Below are 19,393 nucleotides of genomic sequence, written 5' to 3'. Positions count from 1 at the left end.
CAGAGAACCTCTTTGTTTGCTCAGATGTGGTCTCTCTCTAAGCCAACTCCACATGTGAATTCATTGCCCTCCCCCCAACAGAAGACCTGACTCCCAGGGGTATAAATCTCCCTGGCAATGTACAGCCATAACTCCCAGGAATGAGCATGGCCCTGGCAATGTGGGAATGAGAAAGCCTTATTGACCAAAACGGGGGAGAGAAAGGAAACAAAGTAAAGTTTTAGTGGCTGAGACAGTTCAAGTAGAATTAAGAAGTTATTCTGGAGGTAAATATTCTTATGCAGTATATTTATTGATAGCCCTTTTCTGTTTTTGGTGTATTGGAATAGAGAGAGGAAAATGCTGTTGAACTGTAATCCCATAGCCTTGATTCTTGAAGATGACAGAAAAACAATAGAGCTTTTAACGTGTGTCCGTGTGATTGTGAAAATTCTGTGACTGATACTCCCTTTACCAAAGGAGTAAAAAAAAAAGACAAAAAATAAAAAAAAAAATTAGGGGAGATGAAGCGGATGGGATGTTTTATGTGTTCTTTTTAACTTTTATTTTTTATTTTTATTTTTTTTGGAGTAATGAAAATGTTCAAAAATGAATCACGATGATGAATACACAGCTATATGATGATACTGTGAACCACTGATTGTCACCCTTTGGATGATAATATGGTATATGAATATATAATATATCTAAATTTACAAAAAAAATAAAAGAAAAGGAATACAAGCCTATGCTAGGGCAAGAGTCTGGCACTGAACTCTTTGGGCAGGTCTAATGGGATGCTTTTCCCATGAGTGCTGAAAGAACTCTCCAAGTCTGAGTCTATAATCAATCCTTGAATAACTCAGAGTTGAGGATGGTGTAAAAACACAGAAAACAAATGAGAGCCTAAACCAATATCAAAGATAGTACCAACCCCTCTTCATTCGGTTCTCAAAATCTATCTAATGGTCTTGACCTGGCTTAAATGACATGACTTCTATTTGATGCTACAAACTCTTTATCAATTAACCAAAGGAATTGATAATTTTAGCAAATATGTAAGCCATTAAACCTCATGCTCCAATTTTATCACTTTCTATTTTAACCTTTCTCTAAAACCTCATTTTGAAAATCTCTTACTTAAGGCTATAACAACTTTTGGTAGTTTTCTTTGGTATTACGAAGATGGCTTTTCAAAAGCAAACTTGCACGAACCAGGAAAAATTTCTCAAGGCACCATTTTCAAGTTTCCTTATAAGAATTAGTAACCTAGAATATTGCCAATTAGGCAACTGTTTACTCTGTATTACATTTGTGCAAGACATTAAAGGCACAAAAAGATTTGCTCCTTGCCCTTGAGCAGCTTGCAGTTTAGTAAAAGATAAAAAAAAAAAATGCACATCACTAGCTACAGCTATGGTGGGCAGATTATAATAGTCATATAAATTCAATGTTATAACAGCTCAGAGAACAGGATCTAGAGTGTTCTGGGAAAACGGTTGGTGAGATGGCATTTGAATAAGACCTGAGAAAATATAGACTATTTCAAGAGGAAGAGAGGGTTAGAGAAAGACACTTTACATTGAAGGAACAGCTTTAGCAAAGGCACAGAGGCAAAAGAATATAGGTGAAATTCAAGGACTTCAGAAATCAGGTCTGGCTGAAGGACAGGCTACATGAGGGGAAGTAACAGGAAGCTGATCTGGAAAAGTAAGCTATGGCTGGTTCTTAACATAAAAGAAGGGGAGAAAATTATAGAAAGCTAGATTTAAGAAATAGAAAATAACTTTAAATATATGCTTTTCACTAATGATTTTTCATACCATATATTCCATTTTTACAATGAGAAATATTTTATTAGCAAGTTTATTTGAAAACTAGGTATAGTAACTTCCAAGGATTAAAGCCTGGCTGCTAGAAAAGCTATATTCCTAAGCTGGGAACTTCTTGGCTGCAGCTTAATTAATATATTCTCATTACCTACATTCTGTGATTTTTTCATTAACTCTCTTTTCTCTTAACACCGTCTAAGTTAACTCAAGTTCTTCCTGAGCGGCTACTCTAGATGAACTAGTATTTACCCACTTATTTACCTATTCTCTCCTTCCCCGCTCCATTTGTCCTGCTCACCACTCACTCTTCTCCTATGAACCACATCCACAATAACAACACTAATAGCTGCTGCTTGCTGAGCATTTGCCATAGTGGCAGGTGTTGCGATTAACACTTTATGAACAGATTTAATATAGTCCTCAAAACAACACTATGAAATAGGTATTATTATCCCTACTTTACAGATGAGGAAACAAGCTTAGAGATATTAAATTCTGTGCCAGCTGCTAAAAGGCAGAACCCAGCTTTAAATCAGATTTGCTTGACTCAAGAGTCCTTGCCTTTTACATTGCTATACTGCCTCTGGCACCCTTTGACCTCTTACTGATATGGATCGGTATTTTCAATTAAAAAATAAAGCACTTGTTGAGTGCCTGCTACTATAAAATCCTGTGCTGGGTGCTGCCAGAGCTACATAAATAAATGAGAGAATGCCTGTTCTATAGAGGCTCATATTCTCCTATATTGGAGTATGAACAATCTATTTCTTTTATCAGTTTGTGAAATGATGTGTCCATGATTCATGAATTAGAGCCACTAAGGTCAGAAGGGGTACAAACAGCTTTGTATATGAATGTTGGATGGTGACCACATCTACTTGCAGACAGAAATCAATCAATCCTGACTAAATGACTTGCAGAGAACTTTAATAACACATTTCAGAGTCTGTAAAAACTCTCTCTGCCAATCAAAGATCTGTCCCATCAGAAATTCCCAAACAAATCTACTTATGGTTCATTTTCAATGAATCTCAGCTTCCTCTGAAGTAGAATAAGCTACTAAAATATTTTAGCCAACAATACACACACTCTGAGACTTGTAAAATTCATTACTGATGAATAAAGTTACCCGTTAAAACAAAAGTGTGATATCAAACTACTTTTACCATGTAACCTGAATTTTGTGTAAAGCTATATAGAACTATTTAGACAGACAAAATCCAAACATGTCATCTTTCTAAGCTATTTCCTTTTAATACTGCCTTTACTAACTTCTAAGTAAGTTTTTGCTTAATATTTTGAGACTAGTAATATTTTTACAAATAACAATAATATTTACAAATACATAAGAAATTGAGTCAGATGGTGTTTGTTCAGCAGCCCTCTTTAACCATAACCTTAGTAACCCAGGAAGCATTTGGAGGGACTCACAATTTCAGATGTAGTTTGACTATTCTCACTCAATAAAGGTTCAGTATTCATACCACAACTGCACAATTCGATGATTCACCAAAAGATTGCAATGACAAATACTAACTTAATTTACTCGGCAATCTAAACGCCTAATACAATTCATTTTTAAGAAGACAAGTCAATAAAGAGAGACAATTCTAAGAGTTCAAGAGTGGCAAAAGAAATAGCAAGGTATGTTTGGTTAACAAGTATAAGTGGCAGGCTTCAAGAAATTCCTGACACTTGGCACTTACTGTTCAATTCGGGGTGACAAGTAAAGCTTGGGGTACACCTGAGTGGCTTCAGTGTCCTCAAAACTGACAGAAAGGAGGGCCACATCTTCTCCAGGGTCTTCATTTACATCCTTAAGCAGGAAGTGAAAAACACAATGTCATCAGCACTTCTCTCATAACATCTTATTGTGATGAGCTCACAGTCCCCTGGCATTGAGGCCACTGGGTATGAGATACCTGTATTTCACCTTAGCACCTCAGCACATGCTTTGCCACACACCTAGTCATTCACCTCAAGTTATGGCTTTCAAATTTTCCAACCAAAGCTCACTAGGGTATAGCAAAAGACCCTATGGCCCACCTATCTCACTTTTTCCCATATTCTAGGGAAAAACAAAGAAGGCCCTTCAGGTCCTGTGAGGCATGGAAGGAAGTTGGTGATAACCAAGAATTAGGCAAAAACAGAGTTAACAATTGCAGCAAATATGTTGCTAGCAATATGTAAATGGCTTATGATTTACTTTTTTATAAGAATGAGTCACAGACACGATTTATACTTGTAAAACACCAACAAAACATTAAAATACCCTGTAGTTTCATTAGCTCTACTTTGATAGTATGTTGTAAGTTATTTAAATGACAAGAATTCCTAGGAAGTATATCACTATGAAGTGTCACTGTACAAGCAAATAGGAGGGGAATATGTACACATCTATTTCAAGAAAATGATTATGAAGATTCATCTGTAAACCACAGGCATACGTATCTTTTTTTTAACTTTTATATTGTATAGTATAACATATATACAAAGCAAAGAAATAAAAAAGCAATTGTTCTCAAAGCACTCTTCAGCAACTAGATTTTAAGAGGCTGTTTTTTGTTTGTTTGTTTTTTGAGGGGGTGCATGATCTGGAAATCGAACTCAGGTCTCCCACATGGAAGGCAAGCGTTCTACCACTGAACCACCTGTGCACCCCAAGAAGCTGTTTCTTTAATATATATATATATATATATATACAGAAATAATAATCACCACCCTGGACTTAATGTGTCTGCTCTAAAAGCTTACAGTTAGGCTCCTGCTTTCTTATAAGCGTTTTCCAATGGAGACCACACCACTGTTGATGTTCTTTTGTTCCTGGCTTATTTTGCCGGTCAAGTTGTAGAATAAGTTTAAGAATACAGAGTAAAGGATGGTATCGTCCACAGTTTAAAATTCCAACTTCTGTCTGAGATTAAAGGGAAAGATGTTTACTGGGTTCAAAACTTATATTTTGGGTATGCATTTCCTAATTTAACTTGTATGGTCAGTTTAGTTGAATACCTTAAGTACATGGAATCTTGAATAGGGCATTAGATTTTATTGATTTGTCCAGGTTAGTGTGATGCCCTGATAAATCCCAGAATAATTTGGGCCGTGACTAAATATGTATTTACAAAGTCCCCTTGGAGGAATGGGGAGAAAGGGGGAAATATTCAACTTCCCCATTTGGAGAATTTCTGATATTCCCACAAGCAGTGGAGACAACCAAATCAATAGATGGAGTTCTTGATCTTGGGGTTTGCCCCTATGAAACTTATTCCTGCAAAGGATAGTCTAAGCCTACTTAAAATTAGGCCTAAGAGTCACCTCCAGAGAACCTCTTTTGTTGCTCAGATGTGGCCTCTCTCTCTAAGCCAACTTGGTAGGTGAACTTACTGCCCTTCCTCCTATGTGGGACATGACTCCCAGGGGTGTAAATCTCCCTGGCAATGTAAGACAGAACTCCCAGGATGAGCTGGGACCCAGCATCAAGGGATTGAGAAAGCCTTCTTGACCAAAAGGGGGAAGAGAGAAAAAATAAAGTCAGTAACTGAAAGATTACAAAGATGAGAGGCTATCCTGGAGGTTATTATTGTGCATTATATAGATATCTCATTCTAGTTTATGATGTATTGGAGTGGGTAAAAGGAAGAACACTTGAAGCTGTGTTCCAGTAGCCTTGATTCTTTAAGGTTACTGTATAGAGATGTAACACTTACAATGTGATTATTGTGAAAACCTTGTGTCTGCTGCTCCTTTTAGTCAGGGTATGGACAGATGAGTAAAATATATATATATATAAATAAAATAAATAAATAATGGGGGGACAAAGGGTAAAATAAATTGGGTAGACAGAAATACAAGTGGTCAATGAGAGGGAGGAGTAAGGTGTATGGTATGTATGAGTTTTTTCTTTTTACTTTTTATTTCTTTATCTGGAGTGATGCAAGTGTTCTAAAAAATGATCATAGTGATAAATACACAACTATGTGATGATATTGTGAGCCACTGATTGTATACCATGTATGGAATGTATGTGTGTGAAAGTTTCTCAATAAAAATATTTCAAAAAATATAATAAGCTAAAAAAACACTGTTGGTGTACATATGCATCACCAAACGTTGTGGGATTTACCAAACAACCCACAATAAATTAACCTGATATGATAAGGCTAAACTTATTGAAGTTATAATTAAAAAGCTACAATAGCAGCAATTGAATGTCATAACCAACTCAAGTCAACACTGATGGCATACTGAAGTATCCTTAATCAAAACTGTCAGACTTAAAAGGTAGAAGCAACCCTAGCTTCCGTCAAAAGATGAATGGAAAACAAAATATGGTATATACATACAATCGAATATTATTCCTCTGTGAAAAGTAATTAAGTTCAGATATGTGCTGCAACATGATGAACCTTGAATAAATCACTTTGAGTGAAATAAGCCAGACAGAAAAAGACAACTATTCCCAGATCTCACTTATAAGAAATACCTAGAACAAACAAATTATGGAAACAGAAAACAGATTACATGATACCAGGGGCCAGGGGTAGGGGGAGTTATTGTTAAACGAGTACACGAGTACAGAGTTTCTGTTTGAGGTGAGGACAAAGTTTGGGTAACGGTTGTTGGTGATGGTAGCACAATATTGTGAATGTAATTAATACTATTTGATTATGCACTTTAAAGTAATTAATATTGAGTCATATACACACATATATATATAACCACAGTAAAAAGTTAAAAAATATAGAAAAAATGAGAACATATATCTATAACTAAAAAAATGGAATTTACAACTATGTCCATGTGCTTTACAAATATTGCCAAGCATTGAGTGCCAAGTTTCTGAATAAAATACTGAATTAAAATAAATTCTAGTATCATGTTGATTTTATCCCTAACAATTTATTTTTGGTTGATAGTGGCTACAAGTCCAGTATATATTTTTTAAAAAGTTAATAAAATTACTCATCATTTATCCATATGGACTGGTAAAACTGACCTACATTTCTGGATCAGTTCATAGGTCCTCAGAGGGCTCAGCATCCACCCCAGGGGAGTCCCGTTGTAGACTCTAAGAATTACTGCATATGAACATTGAGGACCTGAGGTAACAATGACCTTCTTTCTGTCTAAACCCACCCTCACCCCCATCCCACTCCATTTTTTCTCTGCCTCCTGGGAAAACTGGCCACTGCACAGTCATCCTGCTGAGCTTCAATATCCTCAGTCTCCTTGTTCTGCCTTCTATGGTGCGTGTAAGATGCATGGATATAGCCAGTATACCCAGGAACAAAGACTGCAAGTCTCTTCCATCTTAAAAACTAAAAATTTAAAAAAGAAAGAAAATCTTGCTGGACTTGATGTAGTTCTCTGGATTTCTTCTCCTCCCCTTCACAGTCTGCTGGAAACAATAATCTACACTCCCTGTCTCTACTCCCTTCCCTGCCACTTACCCCTTGGCTTACTATAATAGGCTTCTGGCCTTACTGGTTCATAAAGATTCTTCCCATCAGCAGCATCCATTAAAAACAGCAAAGTTTCTCTGTCCTTATCTCACTTGATCTCTAAACAGGATTTGGTATGGGGGGATCACTCTTCTGGAGAAACTATCTTATCTTGATTCTTAGATACCATCCTCTCCTGGTGTTCTCCTGCCTCTTTGGCCATTCCCTCAACACCCCTTTTTAACTTTTTCTTTTTGTCACGGGCAAGCTCTGGGAATCGAATCCAAGTTTCTGGTATGGCAGGTGAGAATTCTGCCACTGAGCCACCATTGTGCTACCCCCAACACCCCTTTTTATATTCTCAATTTTTCAGATTTAATTACAAAATTTTGGGCTTGTATAGGTCAAATAGTACAGATGTTTATAAAGGAAAAGTGCTTCCATTTCCACTTGACCCTAATTTTCAAGGCAACCCATATTAACTGTGACTGTGTAACTTCAAACATCTTTCTCCATGCTCATAAAAACATATACACACAATAACACACTTGCATATAAACAGCTCTTTAACCTTTTGTGTTTTTTTTCCCCCAATGGAATCATATTACACACACCATTCTACCAGTTGCTTTTTAAATAGCCATATAATATTCCATGGCATGGATTTTTTTTTTTCTATTAAGCCATTCCCCTAGCAACAGACTTGAAGGCTCTTTGAAGTTCTTAGCCACTTGATAGTGTTGCAATATCCTTGTATACACATCTTTCAGAAGTGGGATTTATTGTTCTTAAGAGTAAATAAAAGTGAGTTTGCTGGGTCACAAGTTATAAACATTTTTCATTTTAATAAAGTTTAATAAATTATTTTTCTAAATATGTTATAGCAATTTACATTAGAACCCATGAATTTGTATCGTTACGAGGTAACCTGTTTCCCTTTATCCTGAATAACTAGATAACACTAGCTGTTATCACTCTTTTAAATTTAATTTTGGCAATCTGATAGCTGAAAATCATATCCCAATTTAGATTCAATGAATGAGGCTGAGAAATTTTAAACTTCCTTATTGCCCATTAACATTTCTTCTGTAAATTTTCTGGTCAAATCCTTTGCCTATTTTGCTTTTGGATTCTTGGATCTTTTTATGAACAATTCGTAGGAGCTCTTTGTTTATTAGGTTTATTAACCCTTTGTCTATCACATGCTATAAATATTTTCTCTGAATCTAGCTTTTGAGTTTTTGCTTTGTCTAAGGGTTCTTCTGTCACTGCAGAAAATTTAGATTTTTATAGTTAAATCTGATTAATATTTCCTGCCATCTGAAGTTAATTATTCATCTAATTTTTCATCTAACACTTTTATAATTTTATTTTTTACATAAAGATTTTTAATACACTTGGAATATATTTGTGGCATGTTATAGGAAGGATGGCTTTATTTTTTCCAAATCATTGTCATGGAAAGGGGAGAACCTTATATAATACCTGGCACAGAAAAATCACTCATGTTGAAGGAACGTCTGAATCAGTGAACAAATGAATGTTAATTCCTAAAGTTTATTCGCTACACCTAGTGATGTTCAGGAATCTGCTTTATAGAAGTTCTTGTTTACTAAAGATGACTGGAAACTAAGTGCTGACTTCTTGCCTCTTATAAGACACCAAGTTCCCCAGAAGAAAAGAGAGCTGAGATTGGGATTCTGACCTTACCTACCACTTCTTACTCGTTGACAGACGATAAAATATTCAACATTGATTTTTCTTTCTGTAAAATGGAAACTTTTAAAAATACTTAGGGTCCTCAACAAACAAAGACATCTTAATTAAATAAACACTCTAAATCACATACAATATCTAAAATTAAGATTGAAGCTGAGCTGGGAAATACATTCATAGAGACAATTTCAAAATATGATCTAACGGCAGAAGTAGCCCTCTTCTAAAAACAATAAACAAGAAGAGTGACTTTCAAAAACCTTCCCCTAAGAGCTAAGTTTCCTTGTTCAAGGTCAAGGCTGGAGGCTTTGACCACAAGTCACAAAAACCTGCAAAAACTCACTGCAAAAAACTGAGGGCGCTGAAAAACTTCTTTAACAGTTTCATTCCAGATGCCTATGGATAATTTATAATTATTTCCCTTTTCTATTTTTAACTTACCATTTTACTGCTATTCAAGCAAAAAACAGAAATGCGTACAGACAATTCTCCAAACAAATGGAATGACCTTGGCTTATAGAATCAACATTCATCATCTGACATCCTGTGGAGTACACAAAACATTAGTCCAAATATGAAAACAGTTATTTCCAGGAGTTCCTTTGATGAACCACCTGAATATATTTTATTTCTCATGGTGTGGCACATGAGTTTCCCCTGCATTGGGATTTGATTCCTAATGGATATTTAAGTTTGACTTTGAGCGCTTAAAAAAGCCCAGAGTTCCAAAAATATAAATCCACAACAGTGTTGTTGCCAGTTTCTGCAACCAGAAACTAACCAGCCTGTACATGTGCTCCTTCCCATCTGAGGAATTATAAAAGGAGCTCTTGTACCATGATTCTTAGAAGCTAACATTACAGATGATTACTTTAACCACTAATGGCAGCATCTGGAAAATGGGGTGGTTATAGTGTAGTAGCGGACATTTAAAAATGCACGAGTATACAGTTTCAGGGCTTTCTTTCTGTGCTATTTGAAATTGCCGTGAGCTAAAATGGAGGAATAGAAGCCAAATCTGCGAAGCTAGAGAAGAATGTTGTCTTATCTTTATAAAAGAATGTCAAGCGCTGACATACATACGATGAGGCAATAAATGATGGCCATGATATCTCGCTGAAATTTAACAGTGGATTTGGCTCAGCATGTGAACAGAGCAGAGAGGGGTTCTGATGGGTTCTGAATATCGGCTAGAAGTTGAGTTTCTTGCAGGCTGGAGCTTTTCCGTCCACCTTTGTATCCCCAGTATTTGGAACATAGTACATAAAAAGCAAATTGGTTGAGAAAACTGAATTAATGCATAGATGACTAAAAGAATGAATAAATGAATAAAACAGACCACTGAACTTGTTTTTCTAGACTCAGGAATATTTGGAGTTTTCAGATTCATAGTATAAAACTAACGGAAATAAGTAGAAAATGTTTCAAGTTACAAAGATTCTTAATATTCAGTTCTTTAGTTCTTTAAGTCTTTGATTACTTAAGATTTTTAAAATTATTTATTCTTATTGATACATATTATATATTCACATACCATGTAATCATCAAAAGTGTACAATCAATGGTTCGCAATATCATCATGTAGCTGTGCATTTATCATGACAATTGGACTTTGTTTATGTGTATAAAAAAACCATATACACAAAAAAGCAATAAATTTCAAAGTACATCCAACAATTAGTTATAGAACAGATCTCAGAGTTTGGTATGGGTTACAATTCCACAATTTTAGGTTTTTACTTCTAGCTGCTCTAAGATACTGGAGACTAAAAGACATATCAATATCATGATTTAACAATCATACTCATTAGTTATACCCTACCTTCTCTGCATAACTCCACTATCACCTTTGATGTCTGTATAACTCCATCATCACCTTTGATCTTTCTCCAACTCTTTAGGGGTATTTGGGCTATGCCCATTCTAACTAAAGTGGAAGAGGCTGTCAATAATATAGGATAGGGAGATGAACTAGTTGATGTTCTGGAGAGGCTGGCCCCTCTGCATTTCAGGATTTATCTGGTCCAGGGACCCATCTGGAAGTTGGAGGTTTCTGGAAAGTTCCCCTAGTGCATGGAACCTTTGTAGAATCTTATATAACACCCTAGGTGTTCTTTAGGATTGGCAGGAATAGTTTTGGTTGGGGCTTGGCAAGTTATGATGGGTGGCAATGTCTAACTGAAGTGTGCATAAGAGTGACCTCCAGAGTAGCCTCTTGACTCTATTAACTCCCTCAGCCAGTGATATCTTATTTTTACATGTCTTTTCCCTCTTTTGGTCAGGATGGCATTGTAGATCCCACAGTGCCAGGGCCAGGCCCATCCCTGGGAGTCATCTCCCACACTGCCAGGAAGACTTTCACCCCTTGACATCATGTCCCATGTAGCAGGGAGGGCAACGATTTCACTTGCAGAGTTGGGCTTAGAGAGAGAGAGAGAGAGGCCACATCCTAGCAACAAAAGAGGTCCTCCAGATGGGACTCTTAGGCATACCTATAGGTAGGCCAAGCTTCTCTGCTACATACATAAGTTTTACAAAAGCAAGCTCAAGATCAAGGGCTGGGCTTATTGATTTGGGTGTCCCTAATGTTTGACACAGTATTAGGGGTTTCCCCAGAGGTAAAGTTTAATAGTTCCATATCTTTTCTCCCATCCCTCAAGGGACTTTGCCAGTGCTTTTTGATTATTTGCTTAATATACTCTGGGATATATCCAGGCATTACATTAAACTATACAGTATGAAAGACCCTCATTTTTATTTTGGGCTTCTTGTGTTTTGATTATTTAAATGATCTATACAGACAGGTTGAGTGAGACTGAGTGCTATTTAAAATTTAGGTTCTGAACAAAGTAAACCTTTCTTCCTTTGGTCTCAAAGAGTAGATGAGGTTCTAGACAATGCCTTCCTTACCCCTGTATTCTGAATTACCTTAATCCCAATGATTAAGAATGATCGGCTTTATTCTTATCTCTAAATACCAGGTTATAAATATAAAAACACCTCTAAAAATCCAGAAATAACAATTACCACTCCGGGCTAATGTGACTGCCATAAGAACTCACAATCTAGGTCCCTGTTTTCTTATAAGTATTTTCTAAGTGAGACCATATAATATTTGCTCTTTTGTTTCTGGCTTATTGTGTCTCACCAAATGTCCCACAGGTTCATTCAAAGTGCTGCATGCCTCATGACTTAGTTCCTTTTTGTAGTAGCACAATATTCTATCATATCTATACACTATCGTTTGCCAATCTACTTCTCAGTCAGTGTATCCTTCAGCCGCCTCCATTCATTGGGCATCAAGTAAAATGTCCAAAGTCAGCAGTCCATCAACACCCTTAATTTTAGATAATTTCATTGTTCCCAAAAGAAAGATAATCAATAAACACACCCTCACCAAACAGAAAATTGAAACCTGCCCCTAACTCTTGGCCCTCACCCCATTATTTATCCCTGGTATTGCTGCTGTATTGTTGTTTTCCTGTTAAACAGCCCATAGCATGCAATAGCAATTTTCCCCCTACACCCCAAAATTATACACTGTTTGTAAAAGATTCATACCTTTGCAGTAGTTCATGCAAGAATTTATATTTGTAGTGTCAATCAGTGGGACACATAGATCTATATAGCCCCTTTCAATCATGTCCACCTTCAATAAGTGATTACTTAATATTTTATTAAAAAAATCAAATCAGAACCATGTATCAGTAAAGCATACAACTTCTAGTAAGAGTGAACATTTCTGTTTACATGATAATTTGTTTCTTTAACTATTCGCAATTGGGGTTCTTTGTAAATAACAAAGGATGCAGGGAAAAAACAACAATTAGCCTTGGAAATGGAAGTAAAAACAAGTACAATTTATCATTATGTTGTATTCCTTTGAAATGTTAATTATCCAAATAAAGATAGCAGCCATTAAACAGGGCCCTATACGTTGAGATCAGAAGTGTCAATGCAGGTACAAACTACCAATTAACTACTGCTGATAGACCTTAGCTGAATAATAAATATCATAAATCACAGGTCACATAGGAAAATTGTAAAAAAGACATCGTATTTCTCAATTCAAAAAAGCTTATGACAAAGCTATAACCATTACTAGCAAAACCAGTCTGTGGGCATGACTATAAAGAAGTGACTATATAGTATGCCAAAAATCAAGTATGCACCAATTTAAGTTGTATTAAAAATGGCATTAAGCTACACTTGGGAATAATCATGATTTCTAGGGTGACCAAAAATCAGGTATGGGTAGATACCCTCATTATATAAAAGAGGTGAATTTTTTAAAAGCTGTAAGCAAATTAAAATTTCCAAAACAGAATCTTATTTTAAAATATACTAAAAGGCCCCAGTAGTTTGTTTATTAACACTAATAGATTACATAAATTCAGATTTTTTTCAAAGTCCAGTTTTCTCAAGTGGGAGAGAACAAGACTCTCATGAAGCTATCATTCATTCATTCAACAAAAAAAAGTAAAATATAAAGCATGTTTAAATGTCATGGAGAAAAATTAAAGCAAGGAAAGGAAATAGAGAATGGGGAAAGAATAAAAGTTTAAAGAGGGTTATCAAAGGTGGTCTTATGGAAAATCAGCAGTGGCCTAATACTTAAGACAGAGATTGAGGAAAAAACTCCTTTTGTCTTTTTAACTGTGTTATAAATCAGCATAAGCAGCCCCAACCAAACGTTTACAGTTTGAATCTGTAAACATTAAGATATGACAATGAAGATGCCAGGAATGGAATGAAATCTAAGCAGAAGAAATATTTAAGAACAGGGAAAACATGCATAGACAATAAGACAATGGTCTCACTGCTAAGGGGTCTCAGTTAAATAATGACACTGATCATTTTGGAAACCAGGTCATTTCCTCTTCATAAAAATGTTGGGAAATGGAGAAGTGTAATTAGAAAGCCAAACAAATCTAAAATTAAGGAGTAAAACTGAGCTGAATAGATTAGGAAGAGCAATAAAAAGGTGGCCTGTGCAGCTCTTTGGCCTAGCAGTGTGACTCCCACGCCCCGTGCTGCCCAGCTCCTTCCCCCGCAGCACGGTGCTGAGCACTGCTGGGTCAGGGGCCCCAGGCCCACTTCTGTCCTATCTACACCACATACGGAGTTCTCAGTGAAAAATTCTTTTGATATGTTGTTACGCTAATGAAGGTAGTATGTAACACAGTTACTTTTGATTTGGTTTCTCCAAATATAAACTGGGAGCACACTGATTTTCTCTGCCTGCTCCAGACAAATTGGGCCACCCTCCACATATTTTACTAGATCTTGAATGAGACCTTTGTCTCACCATTCCCCTTATCAAAAAGCTCATTCTCTCCTTTCCTTGACCCATGCAGCTTTAATTTCTTTAATTTGACTTTCACTTGCTCCATTAGGATTCCTTTCAATACAGTCTGATCTGTGCCTGTCCTCAGTAGTTTTCACCATGTGGCTTTATGAATTCCCTATATTGCTTGAGCTGAATGTATTTTATATTCCAAAATAGATTGCAAATTTCTAGATAGCAGGATACAGATCTTCTACTTCCTACCATGCCTAACAATAAAGCTGAGTTTATGGAGTGTTTACTCAGAAGCCACTTAGTTTAAGTGCTTTATAAGCATTATTTCCGAAATCTTCCTAACGACATTATAAGGTAAGTACTATTATTATTCACACTTGCAAATGAGGAAACTGAGGCTCAGAGATATTAAAATAACTTGCCTTAAGGTGTGAAGCTAATAAGTGGCAAAGAAAAGTGTGGAACCTATTATATACACTGATTCAGAACCTGTGTCTAATCCATGATGCCATACACCCTAGCATGGTCTTGGGCACAAAGAGACTTTGTATCAATGATCAAAGGAAGATATTAACAACTTGAGCATATCAATGTACAAAGAAAGAGGTGCAGAAAAGATATAAGATTTATAATTATTAAACATTTACATGTTTTAGACTTAGTGTTTAAGTCTTGTTTGCTCCAAAAGACCATTAGCAACTTCAGGAACCATTTCTTCTCATATTATCCAGTACAGACTATCCCTCCTGCACCAGACACATCATGGGTATTCACAACAGACAGATTGAAAAATATATCCTTTTTTGTGTGTTTTGATGTTTACATTTAAGAAAGTATGGAGCAAGAAATTAAAGTTCATAAGGGCATAAAGACTATAGGGTATAGAGGCCACTATGTCAAATAAAATGCACTCAGTTGGTATCTTTATACAGACTCAGTTAAAGAAGTGAGGTGGCTTCTCTAAGAGAGCCCTGGAGTTCTGAGGCCTCCTTCAATAACGTGTATGTAGGCACATTCTATGATTAATTATTCAGTGAAAATAAGAGCTGATTGTCCGGTTAGGAAAGGATAACAGCGACATGTTTAAAATAGTTCTTACAGGGTGTGTCCAGGACACCAGGAAAGAGTTGTCACCACCTGCCCATGTTTTCCAAAAGTGACATCTTGAGTTCATTTCTTCTAGATGTTATGATATGGTGTGGAGTTTGTTGTTGTTGTTGTTGTTGTTGTTAATATTGCTTATTATTTTCATAAACAAAGACCATTTCACTGTTCTTATTTATGCAGGAATCTGCTTGTAAAGTATACTTACCATTAACAGGCTGGTTATAGCTGCTGTTCATAAATTGAAACACATAATGTACAAATAAACTTTGGGGGAAAATCCTGGCTCCTTTAAAATAATGATGATCATGATTTAGCTGGTCAAATACTGTCTTGTCAGCTATTAGAGCTAAAGATTTATCCTTGAGAACCAGCACTTTTGCCCTATCTCCACCACATACCAAGTTCTTGGTGAAATGCTGAGTAGCCAAAGCATTACTCAGGAGGCTAGAGAGGCATGCTGAGATTATCTTTGTAGTTCAGGATTCTCACTGGAAGCAAGTCCTGTTTCCTCACTTCTCCACTCATTAGGGTTTTGAGAGAGAGAATCTGGGAGTGTGGGGTATTCCCTGTTGTCCTAATAATTGTCCTTTAAATGGGCCTGATAGAAAGCTTCTTCTGGGCTGATTCAAGGCATCATTTTTATAATTGTTTTACAAACCATATAGAGTCACATCTCCAGACATCTCTGAATTGTGATTTTATATGCAATTCCTCATAAAAACCTTGTGCCAGATTTTTATCCAAGAGCCCAATGAAATGAGTTAACACAATAGTGCTTTTTAATTTAAGCACATTAAGAACAGCTATAAACACCAATTACCATATCCCTAAAATGTTCCCAAGCTTGATAAGATGGATCAAGTTCTTACCTAAATAGTTTACCCAGCTCTTTGTAAAAGATAAAAACACAGATTTAATGTGGCATTGCTATAGGGGACATCTGTAATATTGCTTGGCTGGCATCCTGTCTTCTCCTGGGAAGTCATTCGCTCTTCTAGTCCCCACCGCTAGGCCCCAATCCATATGCCTTCTGAAAGGCTGCCCTGTCCCTACCCCCTGGGAACAGTCATTGGGTCCAGGTATGAGCTGAGTTGTTTACAGGATTTGTGAATTTGGGAGCTAAATCCAGTCCCTCTCTACTGGCAGAAGAAACTCAGAAGCCGTATTTCCCACCCAAGGGAGAGACCAGCCCACGTGTGAGAAGCGGAAAGGAGAGAGCCCTGGCTTCATTCATGCCCTTCCTTCCTTCCTGTGATTCTTGGTCCAGCTGGGTCCCTGCTCTTATTGTGGTTTGACTATTCAACCTGCTCCTGGCTTTTGAAAGTTATTAAATTGCCCTCTATACCTAAGCTGGTTTGAAGTGGTTTTCTTTCATTTACAGCTAGTATTTGCTCTTGTCAATTATTAAACAAATACAGATGATAACCCATGCCAAATCAAAATCGAAAGAATTAAGTGCTAAAAAGATACTTTCAGCCCTGGATTATTTGAATACTCATTACATACTATGGAATATCTGGCCCTGATCAGAACCTAGAAAGGACTTTTAGGACTAAAGTTGAGCCTCACGCCTCCACACATGCCAGAAGAAAGTCTGCTAACATAATCTGCAGCATCAAGCTCTAGCTACTCCCTCTCATCCTAACAGACTTCAAACAGCACAATGACCCATACTGGGCCTTGGAACACTTTGCACTCCCTTCTCTACAGCCCTCCTCAGCCTCACCCAATGAATGAAAAGTACAGAGGTGCCAATGGTGAAGGCAGAAAAATCCCTGGCAGCATGCCATTTAAATATATAAAATGTTTTGCAAGTTTGTCATACAACTTAAGAACTGCACAAATATGGTGATCTTTTAGCTAAAGAAATTTTTTCTTGCAAAGAGTTTACATGTTCTTGTTCTTTTCATATGATTTGCTAAACATAGGCACTTGGAGAAGCAACAGGCTTGCAATGACTTTGCAAATAACTGTATACTCCAAGCAGCTTGTTACTTTTGTATCTAGCCCCAGCAGAATGCATATACCTGGTAGCTACGGAACAGTGGGGTATCTAATATTATAAGAATTAAATAAGAGAATATATCTGAAACACATAGAACAGAGCCAGTCATGAAGAAGGTGCTCAATAAATGTCAGTTTCTCTTCTCTCACTCCTTCCAGATCCTCAGTCTGATATCCTTTCCATTATCATACTTTTTCCTACTATTAAAGCTACACACCTTCCCCTCCTCTCCCTTTTCCTTCCCTCTCCTTTCTAGGTTTCCTTGAGTTCTGGGGTTTGGGATTCTTCCCAGGTGGTTTTGTGTATGAGGACAGAAGGGAAAAGCACCCTAGTAGTTAATAACGACTTTGCACCCACCCACACAGCAGGTCACTTGGCTCAGACTGTCTGGTGCCCAAGGAAACTAGGCAATTGATTATTTCTAAGTTATTTCAGTTACCTGGCACCCTACCTTCATTAACTAGAGACAACCACAAATCATAGGTATTAAAAAGCACCTACCAGAGACTCTCTCTTGAAAGAAATGAGAGATCTTTTGATTTGTACACTGTTATCAGCAGAACCTAGAGGGCAAATTGCAGCTCAGAAAAATGAGAGGCTCAGAGCCATCTGTCTCTGGAACTGGCTGAAGAAAAGGGTTCCCATGGAGAAAATGAGCTCTTAGAAGTTCTGCAAATACTGCACCTCTTTCCCAGCCTCAAAAGCCCTCCTATCATCCAGTGGACTGGCATTCAAGCTCCTCTGAGGCTTTTTTCCAGTCTCATTTTCCATTGCTTCTGTTGACAAGCCACACTGCAGCAGGTTCCCACATTCCATCCTGTTACTACACTGTCTCTTCTAATCCCATTCATCCTGAACGCCTTCTTCCAGTCCTGCATCCCCCAACCCCAAGGCTCCAAATTCTACCTGTTCTTTAGGGTCCAACTCAGATGCCATTTCTCCTCACGAGATTGCCTTGGTCCTATCATCTCATGTCATGGTTTCCCCTCTGAAACCCTTCAGGACTTCAGCTACACCTACTGCATGGTAATATTCAAGTTTGTTTTGTGTGTGAAAGTTATGTACAGGCACTTATCACTTATCGAAGTTCCTTCACAACAGTGACTATGCTTCATTCATTTCTGTATTTCCAGTGCTCTCATTACATTGTATGGTACTTTATTTGTATGGGGACTGCCTCAAAAACAGGCATCCAATAACTATTTGAAGAAGGAATATATGAATGTGTGTATGAAAGAATAACTACATATGATTGCCAGCAAATTACAGATCCAAAACTGGGTTTCACAAGCAAACTTCTACTAAAAAGAACAGACAGTTATATAAATTATCAACTTGACTTTCCAAATATAACTCACTTGGTGTAAGTTTGGGCAGAATGAGCCCTTTTTCTCCAGGTTGAGGTGATCCCCTGGAATAAGAGGAAAATTCAGTTTCATACAATTAACTGGGAGCTCAAACTCTAGAGTACAGAAAGGTAAGAACATGATCTTATCTCCTACACCTAAAGATAATAAACCTCACAACAACACAATATATGTTGACACTGTCAATATTCATTTATGATTTGCCTACCATGTGCAAGACACTGTGGTAAGTACAATAAGGGAAAAAATTATTACAAGAATCAGTCTCCCCCTCAAAGATGTAGATATAAACACATGAACAGAAGAAAAGTTTACTTCTTCATAAAAGATCCTACAAAGATAACTGTAGGATTTGATTAACTGTCAAAAGCTCTATAAGGAAAGGCTGAAGAACTCATCAGCTGTTTGCATATACTGAAAATCAGTTCACCAGACTCTTTCCTGGCATTAGATTTAGAAAAGGGAAGAAATAAAGGAAGCAGAAAATGATTCCCAGGAAGGGAGAAATTCAAAACTTCTCAAAGTGGTAAAAGGTGAAGAAAAAAAGTTCTGTCTTCCTCAGCAATTTTTCCTGCAGTTTGCTGTGTATGATGTTAAATAGTGAGATTTGGATGTTTACCAAATGAAGATAGTTCTACCACTTG

At 36.9% G+C, this 19,393-nt stretch overlaps 1 protein-coding gene and 1 long non-coding RNA gene across 5 annotated transcripts in view; one reads left to right on the top strand and one right to left on the bottom strand.

Moving 5' to 3' along the window:
- Window positions 1–16,716, top strand: part of LOC143677024 (uncharacterized) — a 156,949-nt gene extending 140,233 nt beyond the window's left edge. Inside the window, exons 5-6 of the long non-coding RNA XR_013172347.1 lie at window positions 6,825–6,915; window positions 16,524–16,716. This is a non-coding gene — a long non-coding RNA (uncharacterized LOC143677024). The remainder of the gene's footprint in view (window positions 1–6,824; window positions 6,916–16,523) is intronic.
- BABAM2 (BRISC and BRCA1 A complex member 2) overlaps window positions 1–19,393 on the bottom strand; it is a 626,549-nt gene that overhangs the window by 241,002 nt on the left and 366,154 nt on the right. For all 4 annotated transcript variants that reach the window (XM_077152478.1, XM_077152476.1, XM_077152480.1 and 1 more), the window contains one exon: window positions 3,518–3,627. In XM_077152478.1, coding sequence (XP_077008593.1) covers window positions 3,518–3,627 — 110 coding nt within the window. The remainder of the gene's footprint in view (window positions 1–3,517; window positions 3,628–19,393) is intronic.

Source organism: Tamandua tetradactyla, chromosome 3, assembly GCF_023851605.1.
Source record: "Tamandua tetradactyla isolate mTamTet1 chromosome 3, mTamTet1.pri, whole genome shotgun sequence".
Classification (NCBI taxonomy): domain Eukaryota; kingdom Metazoa; phylum Chordata; class Mammalia; order Pilosa; family Myrmecophagidae; genus Tamandua; species Tamandua tetradactyla.
Note: the sequence above shows the minus strand (reverse complement) of the source record. Positions and strands in the feature narration are given on the sequence as shown.